Source organism: Corylus avellana, chromosome ca7, assembly GCF_901000735.1.
Source record: "Corylus avellana chromosome ca7, CavTom2PMs-1.0".
NCBI classification, from domain to species: domain Eukaryota; kingdom Viridiplantae; phylum Streptophyta; class Magnoliopsida; order Fagales; family Betulaceae; genus Corylus; species Corylus avellana.
In genome coordinates this window covers 21,620,200-21,639,814 of record NC_081547.1, presented here as the reverse complement: position 1 = coordinate 21,639,814, position 19,615 = coordinate 21,620,200, and the positions used below count along the sequence as shown (strand labels likewise).

The following is a 19,615-nucleotide window of genomic DNA, read 5'->3' as shown; positions in this document are numbered from 1 at the left end:
GGGTGGCCAACCATCTATTTTTTTTTTATTATTTTTTAATATGAAATAATATTTTATTATTATTTTTTGTTAGTGAAACAAGTGTCCCACTTAATCGTGATTTGTCTATTTTGTAGTTAACTTACGGGAAATGTTAAAGGGATTTAGAAAAATGAATAGTTGGACTTTGAAAGTTCAAAACATGGAATTCAGTGTTAGGAATTCCACGTCGATCGACATGGACTGATTAGAATTGTTTTCACAAAGTCATTGGAAAAAATGTAATTTAGCACTTTGGCCCAACGGGGTGGTCCAGCCAAAGTAAAACGCCAACACAACGGCCTTTGATGCGTGTTGACAGAGGACGCCGGGGCATCCTCCTCTGCCGACGTCAACAGATAACGCCGGCACATATTCCTTCTCCGGCGTTTGCAGAAGACGCTGGCATCTTCCTGTGCCCGCGTTATCTGTTGACGTTGGCAGAGGAGGATGCGCCGGCGTCCTCTGTCGACGCCAACAAAGGTTGCTGTGCTGGCATTTTAGTTTGGCCGGACCACCCCGTTGGGCTAAACTAAAAAAAAAAATTTAATGGGGTGGCCCTAAGGGATGGTCTGACCATTTAATTTTAATTTTTTTTAAATCTAAAATAATATTTTAGTATTATTTTTAGTTAGTGGACAGGTGTCCTATTTATGACTTTAGGATTTCTAAGAAGAAATCATAGCCATAAACTAAATATTCTCGTCCATTTTGAACCGGTGATGATGCTTCTTCTTTGTTATCTTCTATCAACATTAAATGCCACATACAATTCTCTTTCAGCAACATTTATTGCCCCTTCGAAAATATAATTCATCTGTCGCCCTTGATTAATCCCCTTTAATGCCCACCTGCCAACACACATTTTCCAATTCAACCCTTTTAATCTCAACCTTCCAGTCGCTCGAAATTTAATCCAAACCGTCCATAATTCTTATAACTCCAAACTTTCGAAGTCTGATACAGAGTAATGCTAGAAGTCTCTCTTGTGCTTTTCTTGAGTCCCTCCAAGAATGATGTGGCTATTAAAATCACTATTGGACTTGTAATTTATCATTATTGGACTTTGATCAAATAGTGATGTAAATAGTCACATCATTTTTGGAGGGACTTAAAAGAAACACAAGAGAGACTTTTAGAATTACTCGTCTAATACACCTTCCAATCGCTCTAGAAGTCACTCTTATGTTTATCTTGTGTCACTCCAAGAATGAGATGGCTTTAAAATTACTATTTCATCAAAATTCAATACTGATCAATCATAAGCCTAATAATAATTTTAGAAGTCACATCATTTTAATGTGACACAAGCGTGACTTCTAGCATTACTCCACTAATAGTCTACCTAACTTGCTCTCACAATCCTGATTTTAATGTTAGGGTAAAACTGTAAACTCAACTCCGATAGAGGAGCTTAAAGTAAGTGAGAGCCATTTCTGAGATAGTACTATAATAAATAATTGATCATAATATAAATCACTAATTAATGAATAATTTGTTTCAAAAAAGTTTTTTTTTTTTTCCTAATGTTTCAACAAAGTTAGAATGTGCGGAACAATGGTAATTACATTAAAAAAAACAAAAACATCAATGGAAAGTTGAACTGAATTGATCAAGAGAACACAACAAAAAGAAAAACGAAACCTGAGAATTTTTTTATGATTTTTTTTTTTTTCACTAATCAAATTTTAAGAATGTCATTTTGTTGTTGATCAAGGGGCACATATGCCCGTTAGTTTTAATATTTTCATATTACAATGTTCATTTGAATAAATATTAATTTATTAGATATGGTAATTGTGATCTTATATATATTAATCTTCTGAAGTTATTGTTATTAGATTAGTTATCTACATCCTCGTGTGTTGGAGGTATTCTTTCTCATAAGTTGTTGAAATCTATTATTTATCTTATCTTGAAATTGAGAGCTCTTCGTGGTTCAATAATTATGGTACGGAGGGATTGATTGCCGTGTTTGAAGGTTTGAGTCAGTGGCTACAGACAGTCGTCTAATCTAGCTATAGAGCTAGGGACCCATCCCCTTAATTTCCACTCTCACATGAATTGGTGGCCTCAATTTCCATTTATTCTGTCACCTTAAATGGAAAAATGACTTCTACTGCTCCCCACCCAAGTCAAGGTAAATTAATTGTCCCCTCCTTATAACCCTGCCCAGATACCTATCCACAACTACTATAATATTTTATTTTATTTTTAAAATTTCTTTGTTATACTTTTTTATAAACTTTCGCATCAACTGAACCGAGAAAAAATAAAAAAGAGAAAGCATTTGAGTTATTGTCAAATTATACCATCATTTCCATGTTAAAAGTGTTACTTTTTTAAATTTAAGGGCGTAATTGCAAAATAAATAATGATTCTTAGAGTTAATATATATATATTTTTCGATAGAAATTAATAACAAACTATCTACTAACACTAAGCTATCTACGTACTAAGCAATTAAGCCTTTAACATCTGCAAACTGCATATATACATACTCAATAAGGTACATGCATGATCACAACTATATATAAATAGAAATTAACAGAGATTTTTACCCAACAAAAAGAAAAAACAGAAACTGGAAAATTTATTTATGTCTTTCTCATAATATTTTCCTTATCTTCAAATTGAGATCTCTGTCTTGGGGTCCTTCTTTGGTCCAATAATTATTGCACGTTGGGATTGATTGCCGTGTAGTGTTGCCTTCAAGACCATTATCCCAAAACAAAATCTCAAGCTCATCACTTATTTCAATTTTCGCGAATATATTAGAGAGAGTCATAATAGGGCAAGCTGGAGAGTGTATTTATCTCCTTTTTTGTGCGGACATGTCAAAAAAAACACATTTAAGTTAAGTTGTCTTCGGTTGAAACTCCCTTTAGATCGGATAAGCTCTAGTACTCTTGTTTCTTCTTGAACATATAATTAATTTGTTAAAAAAAATTTAAAAAATAAAAAATAAATAAAAAAAACTTTAATGGGGTACCATAGAAAGTTTAGCAGCAAACAAGAGCACATGAACAGATATATAACAAACCTGAACTCATAATAGCATCCCAGATGTCCCAATTACTAACAAGCTATATATCTATTATCGCACGAGGGAGAAATACTAGAAATAGAACAAGACGCAGCCTGACATGAACCACAATGTCTTGATTAGGAGCAATTTATTTATTTATTTTTTATTATTATTTTTTTCTTTCAAAAAAGATTGGAGGGACAGACCAATTGTAGCTATTCTACTTGGATATGACCATAGTAGCACCAATCCGCGGAAGACTGCTCATGAGAGACCTAGACGGCAAAACTGCAGGGGCACCCTCAAGACCAACCGAGCTATAGCTTAACCGCCAACCCCACTATGGCATCAATGGGAATCAAGGTGGTTTATACTAATCAGGCATGAGGATTCTCTATTGCAGAGATTCGAACTCACACCCTAGTACTTACCTAACCACTTGAAAATTTTCTTTAGCCATTGAACCACCACAACCACTTGATTAGGTGCATTAATTCCACATAAACATGATTTGGTTAGGCATACGTACACTCTTCATATTGTTACTGAAAATATGAGGATTAAGGTTTATGCAATTCTCTAAAATTGCAAGGCTAAGAATTCATTCAATGCAGATCATTCAATATAAATGAATGGCTTAGAAAGGAGAGCTTTAGTTCTTGCCATTTTTCCCTAGGTAACCCTTGCCCATTTCTATGTTTTTAATGTTGTCTTTGTACTGTTTTAAGTTTTATAGGCACCATGTTAGAGTTCTTGCATCATTTCTTACAAAGTCTATAATGTTTTCAAAAAGAGTTTAAAAGAGCCTTCGATCCCTTATATTGCATGATGATTGAGTTTTCTTACGTTGCATGTGTTTATTCAATAGCCTAGAAAGATAAATGATAGCTTATAAGTTTTATAGAAACCCTGAAACGCAGTTGGAGCGTTTGGCTGAAATGCCTACTCATTGACTGGACGTACGCTCTCAAGCCTGGACGTACAGTGAGGAGGTCAGACATCCACCTTAGCACCATTTGTGCAATTTAGGCCCCAGCAACCCTTTACATTAGGTTAACCTAGTATCTTACTCCTAAGGATCCTCTAGTACTATGTATAAGGGTGTGTTATATTCCGTTATAGCAGGATTTAGCAATGTTGGAGGATTCACGCGAGCGTGCGAGGTAAGTAAACACTTACGAACTCTTTCCTTAAAAACATGGGATATGTCAGTTGACTGATCACGAGTATGATATGAGCATGTCTACTTTTCGTAATAACTTGGTAATTGCTTTATCAACTGATTAATAAGATGCATTATATAACATGGTACACTGGTACGTGCGGTATAATGGCCATGGGCTTACTATATAGACTTCATTTTATAGTCAAATGTGCGTATTGTTATGTGTGTTTTGGATCCAATGGTTTCGTGACCAGGCGCAGCCATTCCCTAATGGTTGGTCACTATAGGACGGATATCATTAGTGGTGTGGGCCACCTAAGGTCGGACTCTGTCTTGCCACTAATGGGATGTACGGTAGCGTACAATGGATAGGGCACCGGCATTGTATTTCAGGTCACTCGAGATAGCGCCAACCTTGCTGAGAAGTGGTAATATCTCGGATAGACCATACATGAAAGTTAGTTTTTCATGCATTAAAATACTGAGGCGATTGCAACCAGGCGTACACCACTCTTTTATTAACCAAACAATACTTTTATGGTGTATTAACGGAGACAACACATTTTTTAAATGTTTATTAAAACTGCACGTTTATTTCTGCTTAAATGGGCTCAATCATGCCTAATTGTGAGGTTTACTTACTAAGTCGTTAGATTTACACTGTTATTACCCTTTTAAGAAGTTTGTCACTAGAACCGATGAGTAGCACGGTTGCCACTACGGACCTTGCTTTAGAATCTCATACTGCTTTCAGGTTTGTTTTACATTAGTATTAGTTGCTCCATGTCTTTAATTTTGAGAAATATACTTGTCCATTTCATGATTTAATAGTTCTCAGATTTATTTCACCTTCCTATGTATTAACTCTGATAATGCTTAGAGGGGCGATTCTTCATTTGGCCACAAGTTGGTTAAATTGAGGTAATTGCTAGTAACCCTACCAGGTTAGCCAAGGCTAATTTTGGAGGCGTTACATCGTAGCTCTTCTTTATGGAATCTTTAGCTTTTCCGATCTACATCACAACTCTTATCTTAATGACTATATAGTAAGCTTGTATGAGCATCTCCAACAAGAGTAACCAAAATAACTGCCCAAAGAATGTGACAAAATATGTCAGTATAATTTGAGAAGCTCTCACATATGCCTGTCTTGGAAGAAGTAGCAACAAATGTTTTCAACTCGTGTAACACGCTAAATACAATCAATATATACTACTAAATCTTCTACGTATATATTCATGTATACCAGAAATTTCACAGCTACAGAATGTGCGGAAGAATGATAATTACATTAAAAAAAGAAAAAGAAAAATGTAACGGAACTTGAACCGAATTCAAGAGAAGACAACTAAAAAAAAAAAAGGAAACCTGAGAATTTATTTATGTTTTTCTTTTTACTAACCAAAATTTTTTTTAAGAAATTCCCATTTTGTTGTTGAAGTTTCACCAAGGCAGTCAGTTTTAATATTTTCATATTGCAACGTCTATCGGAATAAATATCACTTTATTAGATATGGTCAATGATCTTATTATATATTAATCTTGTGAAGTTTATTTTATTTTATTTTTATTTTTTATTTGAATTATTTTTTATAATTATTATTAGCTATCTATATCATCGTGTGTTCTAGGTATTCTTTCTCCTATGTTGTTGAAATATAATATTTTTCTTATCTTCAAACTGAGAGATATTTTTTGTGATCCTTATTTGGTCCAATAATTATGGGAAGGAGGGATTGATTGCCGTGTTTGAAGGTTGAGGTCAATGGGTAGATAGAGATGGTCTTCTGTAATGCAAATGAAATTGAGGAAGAATACACATTATATTCTAGCACATGGGTGATGGGACAAGCACCTCCAGACTATTTTTACTCTTTTTTTCCAAGTCTTTGTCATCTTACATGGAAAAATGATTCCACTGGTCCCCAGCAAAGTCAAGGTAAATTGTTCCCTACCTGTGACTGTGCACAGAGGGCTAACTAACAATCTTTCCGTTTTTTCTTTTTAATTTTTTTTTCTGCCAATATCGCAAGTATATTTGACAAATGACAATATCTCAAGTGCCACTAGAAGGCCTTCAATCATGCAAGACTAGATGTTGCAGATTTGATATTGACAGGAAGCTCCATGCGATATCAGACTATAGAGCTCATTAGAAAATGGTATAAAAAATGATTTTCATTGGGCTACTCATTTTTACAAAGAAAATGTATGACACATTAGAAGATTGAGTAATAAGAAAGCACAAGATCAACCCAACATCAATTTATTTTTTCTTAAAAAAATAAAATTTAAAAATTTAAAAAAAAATTAAAAAAAAAAAATTATTTGGATGAAAATAACTATTTGGATGAAAATAACACGTATATATATAAGAGTTGCCTGTCTTGGAAGAAAATAACACCCTAAACAATCAATATATACTACTAAATCTTCGACGTATATATTCATGTATACCAAAATTTCACAATTATTATTAGCTATCTATATTAAGGTGTGTTCTTGGTATTCTTTCCCATAAGTTGCTGAAATATAATATTTTTAATTATTTTATTTTTCTTATCTTCAAACTGAGAGATATTTTTTGTGATCCTTTTTTGGTCCAATAATTATGGGAAGGAGGAACAAAAATGCCACGTGTTTCACTAATTAAAAATAATAAAATATTATTTAATCTTTTAAAATAATAAATAATAAAATAATATAATTTTATTATTATTATTTGATATGGTCGGGGTGGACCACCCCCAAGGGCCACTATTTGGCCTGAGAGTGGCTTCGGCCACCGCAAACTGGTAGGTTTGCGGTGGCCAAAGCCACTCCATGGCCTTTTGGGGTCATTTGGCCACCCCTAAGGGCCAAACAATTTTTTTAAAAAAAAATGATTTGGCCCTTGAGGTGGCTGAAGTCACCCCCAAGAGCGGGGTGGGGGTGGCCCACCTGCCAACACACATTTTAATGCCCACCCGCCAACACACATTTTCCAACTCAATGCTTTTAATCTCAACCTTCAATTCCAATCACTCCAAATTTAATCCAAGCCATCCATAATTTCCGAAAAGAAATCTCCTTACTCCAGACTTTCAAATTTGATCCAAACCGTCCATAATTCTTACAACTCCAGACTTTCAGAGCTTACACCAAGGGTCCACCTAACCGACTCTCACAATCCCGATTTTAAGGATAAGGAAAAACAGTAAATCCAACTCAGATAGAGGAGCTTGGAGAATGGATCATAATATAAATCACTAATAAGATGAATAATTTGTTTTAACAAAGTTAGAATGTGTAGAACAAAAACTGTAATGGAAAGTTGAACCGAATTCGAGAGAAGACAATGTTCATTTGAATAAGTATTAATTCATTAGATATGATAAGTGATATATATATATATATACATGTTCGCACAAGAGGGGGATGGGGATTCGAACTAGTAACTTCCGTTTCATTAGGCGTGGTCTTAGCCGATTAAGCTACCTCTGAAAAAAAAATATATAAGTGATATTATATATTAATCTTGTGAAGTTATTATTATTAGCTATCTATATATATCCTTGTGTGTTGGTGGTATTCTTTCTTATAAGTTGTTGAAATCTAATATTTTTCCTATCTTGAAATTGAGAGCTCTTCTTTGTGGTTCAATAATTATGATATGGTATGGAGGGATTGATTGCCGTGTTTGAAGGTTGGAGTCAGTGGCTAGAGTCAGTCTTCTAAACTAGGGACCCTTCCCCTTAGTTTCCACTCTCACATGAATTGGTGGTCCATTTTGTTACAGTGATGTGCCTCCATTTATTCCAGCACCTACAGACTTTTTCATCCCAAATCTCTGTCGCCTTAAATGTAAATGAATTGTCTCCTCCTTATGAGTCTGTGACCCTGTCCAGAGGCCTATCCACAACAATTATTGCCCGGAGAGATTGATTGCCGTGTTAGAAGGTTGAGGTCAATGGCTAGTCACAGTCTTCGAACTGGGGACCCTTCGTAATGCGAGCCTAACTGAGGAAGATTATCATTGTTAACATATGCATAAATTATTTTTGAGTTCGAGAAAAACAGAAGTCACAACAGGCCTTCCTTCGTCTGAGTGTAGTGTTGCCTTCAAGACCATTATCTCAAAACAAATAATTGGTCTTTTAATTTTATTTAGGTTTATTTATTAATGAGGCTGTTAGGTTTTTAAATTAGCTAATTCAGTGACAAAATAATTTTGGATGTAATTTGTTTTGGGAACAATTTGATCAAAGCATAATTGTGAAGGACTTTTACATAAGCTTATCTGTAATGGTGTCTGAAGAGCGTACTAACGATGTGTTTTCTGAGGATCATCGACACACTTGTCTACAAACTCGTCTTATGTACATATGGACAAGATATTTAGAGAAGATCTATAAGATGTGGTTAAGCTTAATCAATACAAATAAAAATAGAAAACCTATATGTTATAGTTAAGTTTAATCAATTAAGGAAATGAGCAAATCTGAATTTCTTTAATTGAAGTTAAGATCTTATTTGATTTAATTTTGTATGAGCAAAACATAAGGTCGAGATTTCAGTATAATATGCTTCGCTTATTAGGTTTAATTTAAAAGGTTGGAGGGGAGGCCAATTGTAGCTATTCTACTTGGGCATGACCACAGTAACATCAACTCGCGAGACGCCACTCAGGAGGGGCCTCGGCTGTGAGAACTGCAGGCGCTCCCTTAAAACCGACCGAGCCATAACTTAGCACCCGTCCCATCAGGGCATCAATGAGACTCAAGGTGACTAACACTAATAGGTAAATAACTTAGCACCTACCCTATCAGGACATCAACGGGACTCAAGATGGCTAACACTAATAGGCTAAATGATAATAGGCTAAAGGATTTTTATTGTTGGAGTCGAACCCAGACCCTAATGCATGCCCAACCTCATAAAATTTCCTTAAGACCATTAAACTACCACCCTAGGTGGTATTTTAGTCCTTACTTGGTATAATATGCAGTTCTCTAAAATTACAAATGAACCTCACTCCAAAAATATGTGATGAATAATGCATTAAAGATGAGTGCCTGAATTTCCAAATTGACAGCAATGTGCCTCAACTTTTGTAGTTGACTTAGACTAAAAATTACATTCATTTTACCCATAAAGTTGCCTTACTTTCCTTCTTGTACCACTGAAATTGTGTCGGAAGACTATAAATGAAAAGAAAGACTTCCAAAGTATGGAGAACGCGTGAAGGATTTATTGGACTTTGAAAGTTCAATGCATGCGAATCTAGGATGGGTTTGTTAAATACCATTCCATTCTCGAATACTACTTCTCTCATTTTAAAAAAAAAAATCAATATCAAAATATTTTTATTTTTATTACTATTTAAATAAATAAAAAATACTAAAAAATAAAACGTTTCCACTTTTCAATACTCATTTTTCACTTTTCTATACTAATACATCATTACTCTCATTTTTTTTTTTTTCATCAGCTTATGAACAATATTTGGGTGTGGCATGTGTCTACCAAACAACGCCCTAGCGTTTGGAGAGATCTGATTCAACGTCAACAAGGACAAACATTTTTTTTCATAAAGTCATTAAAAAAGTATAATGCATTAAATCTAGCACATGGGATGGGACAAGATCTTGGAGACGGGGTGGCATGGGAATGAACTTGATGAGTGATTTTTACTTTGAAAGTGTTTAATGTGATATGAGGTGGATAAAATATTTGAAATTGTAGTACGAAAGAGGGAAATAAGTTTTCTTTTGTAGTGAGTTTTTTATTTGAATATTAATAGAAAGTAATAAAAAATAATTCATTTGATATAAAAATAAAATAAAAAAGGGTAAGAATGTTGGAGAGTTGAAAAAAGTGGGAGTTTAGCAAGTTCATTGCCAAACATATTAGTGTTTTTTCCAAATCTATTGTCACCTTAGAGTATTATTAACTGCCTCACCAAATTTTATTTACTAAAATGGCTAAAAATCACATTTTTTCTATTTTAACTATCAATTTTTTTAAAACACCCTATCAACCTCACTATTTTAACTATCAATTTTCACAATTTAAATTAAATATTATTTTCAAAGATTTCTTTATTCTTTCTTAAACTTTTTTTCAAAGAATATTGTTCATTCATCAAACCAAAATCACTATTTTGCTGTTTGCTGAGGTTGTTTGAGACGAAATCGCCAAAAAAAAAAAAAAAAAAAAAATCTAAAAAAAATCTAATTTGCTGATGCTACATGGAAAAATTGGTCACAATGAAGTCAAGGTAAACTGTCCCTCTTGGTGACCGTGCCGAGAGGGCCAACTACTACATGAAAAAATTGGTCACAATGAAGTCAAGGTAAACTATCCCTCCTGGTGACCGTGCCAAGAGGGCCAACTACATAGAAAAATTGGTCACAATGAAGTCAAGGTAAACTGTCCCTCCTGGTGACTGTGCCGAGAGGGCCAAATACATGGAAAAATTGGTTACAATGAAGTCAAGGTAAACTGTCCTTACTGGTGACCGTACCGAGAGGGCCAACTACTACTACATGGAAAAATTGGTGACAAGGAAGTCAAGGTAAACTGTCCCTTCTGGTGACCGTGCCGAGAGGACCAACTACGTGGAAAAATTGGCCACAATGAAGTCAAGGTAAACTGTCCCTCTTTGTGACCGTGCCGAGAGGGGCAACTACATGGAGAAATTGGTCACAATGAAGTCAAGGTAAACTATCCCTTCTGGTGACTGTGCCGAGAGGGCCAACTAACGGTTTATATATCCACAACTACCATTGTCTTTCCTTATTATTACCTTTAAGCTTTTTTAATTTTTTTTCTTTATAAATTAACTTTCACATCTACTGAACCAAGAAAAAGAAAGAGAGAACATGTGAATTATTGTTATATTGTACCTTTTTTTTTTTGTTTTTTTCAAACGATAAAAGCGTATAATTTATTTTTATTTATTATTTTTTTATTTTTTAAATAAGGTGTATAAGTTTAACTCAGGTATTTATTGGTAACCGTTAAAGAAGGATAAAATTAAAAATCATGTCAACTAAGCAATTTGGGCTTTTTAGGGACTAAATTTACATAATCCATAAGAGGACTAGCACTAGATACCCTATAGCCCATTCTCTTCTTTATGTTTAGGAAAAATTTCAAAAAAAAAATACATAAACTGACCCACATCATTTTTCCTAAATTTAACCAACACCATTGAGTAGCTAGAGTGTTTTTCAATGCGTAATGAACCAAAAGTGATTCCTATATATTATTTTAATATAAATATTTCACTTTCATCTTTCATCTTTTTATCCTTCATTAGGGTTTGGGTTGGAATTTTGTTAAAATATGAGGGTAGGTAGGGAACTTGTATTTTGTAAAGAAATAATATTTTAATGGTATACGAAAATGTAAGAGAAGTTATTGTGAAATATATTTTGATAGAAAAGCAAAAAATAGTTTTGTTTCCTAAACTTAGGGAAAATAAAAAATAAAAAAAATAAAAAAATTGTTACTAGTGCTCTTATGCAAACCTTATTTGCTTTGGGCCTCATTCTAGGAACTTGTAGCTTATATGGGCTCAGCCCAACTATAAGATGTGTGATCATGTCATCTTTTTTAAGCATATGATCCAAAATGAAATGAAAGATAATGTTCTTTCTTAGGGGGGTCAAGTTTTTCCTTTTACTATGACCTAGAAGCTTAACATTGTAGTAAGAGCAATGTTTTTATTATCTCGAAATTGATATGGCTTTTAAATCATTATTGAATTTTGGATGAATAACTATTGATTTTATCTAATGGTGATTTTAAAACCTATATCAACTATAGAAAGATAAAAGGCGCACAAAATAATGATCCATAACATTACTTGTTGAAGTATATGATTTATTTATTTATTTTTTTTTTTTTTGAAAAAAATTCTAGTCTCATTGAAGAAGGATCACGAGTATAACGCTCTTGCATCACAGAGCAAAAAGCTCTGAAAAATCATAGCAGAAGTTATGAGGTTACAAATTATAGATGCTTACAGAAAAATCAAACATTCAAGACCTATATATGACATCAATATCCGCTAATCTATGACTACTTTTCAATTGTAACACCAGATTTGTTCCTAACAGACTCAACTCAATGCATAGGTAGCTCATCTTTCTCGCTCTGAAAACAGATCACATCCACAACCCAAAGGTTTGGACAATCCTTATTCAAACAAAAATACAGATAATAGAAAACGGAAAAAACATAGCCCTAACAGAAAAATAGTCATAAAAGCACATTTGCTCCTGAGAAGACTAGATCTACTCCTCATCGACTCAAAACGGTCGGGAAACTACGTCATTTTCCTCATAGATCGCTCATGAGAGTAGATCTAAAGAGAAAACTATTATTCAAAAACAAACAAAACAAGGAACACAACCAGCAAATCAGCAACGACCAGAGTGAAGGAGATGATGGGCATCGGCCAGTGTTGGCATATGGTGGAGCGGATGGAGGAGAAGGGAGGCTCAGCACCTTGGAGGGCGGGCCGTAGTGGCCGGGGTTGCTGATTTCTAGCCAAAAAACACCTACAAAAAAAAAAAAAAAAAAAAAAAGAAAAGAAAAAAAAAAAGAAAGTGCAGAAGGGGAGGGGGGATTAAGAGGCGGGGAGAGGGGGAAGGGGGAGAGGAGGAGGGAGCCTGAAGAAACTAAGCCATCGGTAAAAATAAGGCTAAAGAATATCAAGGAAAGATGAGGACAGCATAGGCAACGATTATTGAAAAGATAGCAAGACAGGGAAAGTCTATTTGGAGCATTCTCATTTGGGCTAGCCCTTTAAGACACAATCCAATTTGTAGAGAATTTGAATTTCTATTGGTAGTACAATTGAGCAAACAATATGCTTTATATGGCTATTCATTTTAACTAAGAAAATCGTTTAATTAGCAGATAGATTGAGTACTATGAGGGCGCAAGATCAACCCAACATAAATAGTCTACGAATACATACTTGCATATAAATCTCCAAATAAATCAAGTCAAAACTCTTACAAACAAGCTAGTTACCCACCGATATCGATGCTTCTCAGAAAGGAATAGTGCATAATATTCAACAAAGTAAAAGTAATTTTACAATAAACATATATGAACTTGAGGCAGAGAGCAACACATATCTGAAATGTATAAATTAAGTAAAAAGTATTGAATCAAAAACAAATTATGGGTACTAATTATCATACGCCAAAAGCATCATATCTGTAAATGGATGATTGCAATATTTTACCTAATATACTAATTATCTAAACGTATCAAATACATGTTTTTAACAGTTGTACTCCTGATTCATCTGTTTCCTCATTCTCAATAAAAATTAATTTGTCAAATATGAATTATATAATGCTAATCTTACTTATGCGGTTTAAGACCACTCAAGAATATCATGCATTGTGCTCATAATATGTGATCTCACCCAATACATTACAGAGAGACATAATAGGGGGATAAAGGATATCTTCAATGCATGGCAACCACAGCCAAGATAAAGTTAAATAAACATATTAAGATTGCACCATTCCGAGTTAAAATATTGGACCTCCATTTAATCAAAGAAGGATATTGAGAGAGTGATCAATCAGTAATTTATTCATAAATTTGAGTAAAAAAAGCCACATATTACAACTCTTATCTTAATAACTATAATAAACTTGCAAGTCATAACATCTATATGGACAAAATATCCCAGCCTAATTTGAGAAGGACCTCGTACATTAATATCCATATATGGATACTACTTTAGTCTAAAAGTTTAAGCTAATGGGTTTTGATTTACTTAAGTATATTAACTACTATTTTTCTTTATATTTTATCAATATAAGAGTACATGTTCTTTTTCTGGATGAATTGGAGTACCTTATTTGGATTTTTGTGGTTTTAATTGTACAGAAAATTGGAGAAGGAATTGCGAGGGGGAAGGACTCATTTTGTGGAAGGTGTGTGGTCTGCCCATAAGCACCTATTTCAGTGCAGTGAATTAGCTGCTCTGGTTGAAGGAAAATGTGGATGCTGTTAAGGAAGCTGTGAAAGCAGGGGATGCTCTTTTTGATACTATAGACACTTGGTTAATCTGGAACTTAACAGGTGGCATAAATGGAGGAATGCATGTGTTTCCAAGTCAAAGTTGTGTTGGATTCAATGCAGAAAGATGCAGGGGAGGGAGGTGCTACTTTTAATAGTCTTTTGATGCAGATTCAGGTTTGGGCTTTCTTGTTTCTTATCGTCATATTTTTTTCCCTTTTAGCTTAATATTGTTTATGTTTATTAAATTTGTTAAGAAAATATCATAATCTCTTAATGTTGGTCTATAATCTCCGTGTTTGTTATTAGCTGTGACACAGAAGGAGTTGATATAGTAGTTCCATTTTCACACTGAAAAGTTGTCCTCACAGAAAAAAAAAGAAGACAACAGATCGGGGAGAATGGTTCACCATTCTTCTTTTTGGCCATTTTCCGGACCACTTCAGATTTACAAAATGATCGGACGGGGATTTAGAAAGGAGAAATGCTAGAGGTCAATATTTTCTCCACATTTAGTCAATCTCAACTTACAAATCAACCATTAGCTTTGTGGACTTACGTGAACTCCACATAAGTCAATAGTGAACTCTACAAACTTATCTTATGTTTGAGACATTATTTCTTTCGTACCAAGATGACACTACCATTTTTTAAGCTAAAGTATAATTCAGAAAATTAATTGAAAGTCTTTTGATGAGAAATTGCATATACCTATTCCTAGGTAATCAGCGTTTCCGCACACCAAACATAACCTAAATAGCGAATTTTAACATTTGTTTAGCAGTCTCGGCTAAGATTTCTGCTTCTTCTTTTTACTTCTTGGGTAATTAATTCTCAACAATGAATTTTAGTCACTCCATGGAAATGAGAAAACAAATTGTAAATAGGATAAAAATTAGATTATGAAAGGGGTATTATTTAGGGGATTTCGCTTTGGTGCAATTTTGATTTTAGTAAAGTTTTATATCTCTTATATATATATATATATATATATATATATATATTAATTTAGATACCACAGATTTATTAATTTTACCTTCCTATGCGTTTACTTTGACTATGCTAGAGAGAAGCGATTTCTTAGTTAGCTACCAATTAGCTAAATTTGGGCAATTGCCGGTAACCCTACTAAACTGCTCAAGACCATTTTTGGAGGCATTACACTAACAAACACTAACAACAATATAGGTAGAAAAGCACTTGAAAACCCGAATTATCCATCCATTGTAGAAAGAAGTAATGGAGACTTAGCTCTATGTGCAATCCTTTGCTTAGCTTATGACACTAATGAACCCAAAATGTTTTGAAAGTCATAGCGGCCAAATGTCATCAATAGTTGATTCAAATAAAAATTAAAAAAAGGGAGAAATTGTCTTATGGATTTTGTAAATGAGTAAATAATTCTCAAGCTCGTCATTTATTTCAACTTTCTTCTACCTATTGTGAACTAACATCCACCGAATAAAATGGTGAAATATTATACTGACGATAAATAATAATATATAATTAATTATGAGTTCAAAAAAATAAATTTTATTTTTACCTTTAAAAGTATAAGAGTTGTTGCATTTATGCCTAATAACCCTTCACCGTTGGGAGCTTTATTTATATATTTATGGGATCTTGCTCTCAAACATTTGGACTGCTTCAATTAGTTTTCTCACAAAGCCATTCCTCCTTAACTAATTTTGATTTTTTTTTTTATATTTTTTTTTTATTGAAATTTAATGAAAATTTTCAAACGTCTTTTGCTTCCTGTACGTGGGAGGACATAAAAATACTTTATATTTAAGAAAATTCTAAGTTTTTGTAAATGAGTAAATAATTTAAAAGTGTTGCTTTGTACTTGAGGGTTTTTATTTAAAATACATTAATGTTCAATTTGAAAAGATAAAGAATATCGTATTATTTTTCAACATTTCGAGTGGGGAAGAAATCTCTATAATATTTCCTAAAACCTTTGAGCAATAAAGAATCTGAAAAAGACAAAAAAACCAAAAAAAAAAACAGAGAGTTGAATGTGCATGGAGCAAATTGTGACGTGTGTCATTAACTGAAGAAGCAATTACATAGAAGTGTGAAAGATAGGTGAGAAAACTAAGTCATGAAGTTATTGGAAATTTCAAACTTAAGTCTCTCTTTCTCTCTTAAGGAGCCATTGAGTGCATTATAACTAAAATCCAACTTGTCCATGTCTCCACAAAACAACACAAAAATTTTCAAAAATAATTGAAACTACTTGCAGATTCTCTAAACTACTTTGGGCAGGAAAGGATCCTTCTATCTGATTCAAAGTAAGATCTAGAATTCATAAGAGATTTGACTGCACTCAAAGATTTTATGATGATTATGTTGAAATTGTTGACACTCAGATTTAAGGTCGATCTCCAGATTCTTCAATCTTGGCAATCTTGACAAGCTTTTAAAACCTAAAGTAAATATATTAAAAAAAAAAAAAACAAAGAAAGAAATAGTATTTCTAGACAACATCACTTCATAATCGCAAGTAATTTAAATTCAAAATATATCTTCGCCGGGTAAGAATTGCCACCAAGACTCATTGCATTTGTAAGAGATAACAAAGAAGTGAACATAATCAGAGATTAAGTACAATTAAAGAGAGATTTGGGATGATAAGCATAAATATAAATGGAGGAAGGCCAGCTATATTAGATTACCTGCAGTTGTGTTCCAACCTTCAAAAGAATTTATTGCCAGAGTCAATGTCTTAAGGGACGCAAGTCTACTTAAAGATGATATAATGATATAACCAAACTTCAATATCTCCAATTTTGGAAGTAATGCTAGTCTTTCAAAACCTGAAAGATTCGAACTAATGACCTCCATTATATGAAGCGTAGTCCCTAACCGATTAAGTCGTGTCCTAAAAGTTATTTTACATTACACTTGATCTATTAATGTAACATAGTTGATAATTAAGGAGAATTTAACTATCCCAATTTAAATATTTAATTTTGAATGTTTAATGTGAAAGTATTCAAAATAGGTGCTTATTCGTAATTTTTTTTTCTTCTTTTAGGCGTAGATCGTAGAGACTTGATAAATTTAAAAGCCTACTAAAGTTACAAAGACAATATCCATTATCAAATGACAAAGAACTACAACAAAGAAGAAAGAAAATACAAGTGAACACCATGTCTCATATTAGAGCACAATAACCATTATTCGTAATCAGATGTACACCTAGCTATCATCAATACCACCATAGGTGTCCATGGAAACTGAATATATCTAAGGATATAGACGGTTTGACAATTTTTTTAAAGTGTCAAAAATAGGATAATAACACCGATACTTAAAATCCTCAATTAAATTGAAGCATTGTTGTTGCCAGTAAGGATGAATATAAAGGAGAGTAGCTGTACCCAATAAGAAAATAATATAAGATGCGGTAAAGCTTGGAAAGAAGACCTGAAGATCTACTTCATACCATTTCCCTTCACTTGCATTTGACGATTTTGGTGGTGATGGATGTGACTTGTCTTCTTTGGTGCAACTATTCTCTAATGGTTGTCCACAAAGAAATGGATTTCCTTCGTAACTACTCTTATCAAATGTTGCAAACTGTGCTTTCATGTCTAGAACTTTACCTGATAAGTTGTTGTAAGCCACAGTGAACACTGCTAAAAAGCTCAAATCAATCAATACCGAAGGAGTTTCTCCACTCAAATTGTTGTGGGAAAGGTCTAAACTCTCCAATAGGGTCAAATGTGAGAATGTTGGTGAAATGGAACTTGTCAAATGATTGTAAGACAAGTTCAATGCACGAAGTGAAGATAGCTCTCCTAGTTCCTGTGGGATGCTACTTGTTAGCTTGTTGCATGACAAATCCAATCCAAACATGTAATCAAGGATATCACCACTGTACAAGTTAGACCTGTATTTTGTGACAAACTCAATCTCAACTTGATCATCATATTCTGTCCACTTGTTATCTTCCTCATTATTCCATTCTATGAGCCTTTGGAATGTTGAAGCTATTTTCATGTTCGAGGAAATAGCAAAACTAGAATATCTATTATAGGCATGATCACTAACAACTGTCTTTCCAAAGGATATGTTGTGAAAGCAGTCCGGTATTTTTCCAGAAAGAGAATTCTTAGAAAGATCCATTATGTCTATCTTATTTAACCAACACAGTTGACTTGGAATTCTACCTCTGAAATGATTGCCCCTCAATAAAAGTATTCTTAAGCTAGAAAGTGCACCAATTTCATCAGGGATGCTACCAGAAAAGTTGTTATCTCTAAGGTCCAACGTCAAAAGAGACGCTGAACGTGAGTTTAAAACAACTTTCGGTATTGCTCCTGTAAGTTTGTTTCCTTGCAAACGTAGGTGCCTAGCAGGCAAATTCAAGCAAGAAGGCATAGATCCCGAAAGTAAGTTATGAGAAAGGTCTAATAAGTAAAGTGAATTCTGTCCACAAGGAATCTGACCTTCAAAAGAATTGTTACTCATGTCAAGAGTCAACAAATATGTATTGTTTACAATCCATCTAGGAATTGTTCCTGACATATTGTTGTTGCTAATATCCAAATAAAATAGAATGAGAGGCACAACTGGTAGAGTTCCTGTGAACTGATTGTTGTTTAATTTCAAAGATAATAAATTTTCTAGCTTCAGTTGCTTTGAGAAAAACTCACCATTAAAGCGATTATTGCATACCTTCAAAATCGTCAAGGAGGTGCAATTGGCAAGCGATTCCACTGAGAAATTATTAAAGGACAAGTCCAAAAACTCCAAATTACTCATGTTACCAATTGAGGACGGAAGATAACCTTCAAAACGATTTCGGGATAGATTTAGATATACTAAGTATGGAATAATCTTTCCACTATTTTCTTGAAGTTGCCCATCCAACTGATTGCCTGAGACATCCATAGACACAATACTCTCGTATCGATCTAGTGGCAAATGAAATTTACCCACGAAAGAATTATTTCGAAGATTTAGCTCTCGCAGTCCTGTATTGTTTTGAAGCAACCAAATGGGGAAGCTTCCTTTCAAGTTATTGTGAGATAGATCAATTCTTTCCAATTTGCGCTGGTGAAAGAGAAACTTGGGAATATTTCCGGTGAGCTTGTTCAAATAACAGTGACGAAGTATAAGAACCTTCAATTGAAACGAGGGGTCCCAATCCGCCAAATTTTCAGTTTCTATCTCAAGTTTGTTGTTTCCACTTGCCAATATAATCACCTCAAGCTTAGAGTGATTAGCCAATAAGCTGAATGAGAATAGCCCCTCAAAAAGGTTATAACTGAGATCAATGTACTCAAGTGATGTAGGGCTAGCTATCAGATTTGAAGAGACGTTTCCAATGAATCGATTGCTAGATATATCTAACAATC

The 19,615-nt window shown here is 33.8% G+C and overlaps 1 protein-coding gene across 1 annotated transcript; it reads right to left on the bottom strand.

Moving 5' to 3' along the window:
• Nucleotides 1-17,324: 17,324 nt before the first annotated feature.
• On the bottom strand, nucleotides 17,325-19,610 carry LOC132187998 (receptor-like protein 13; the record flags this gene model as incomplete). Its single annotated transcript, XM_059602419.1, has 1 exon — nucleotides 17,325-19,610. A coding segment is annotated over one exon (2,112 nt), but the record flags the coding sequence as incomplete, so codon positions are not given.
• Between the last annotated feature and the right edge of the window lie 5 nt (nucleotides 19,611-19,615).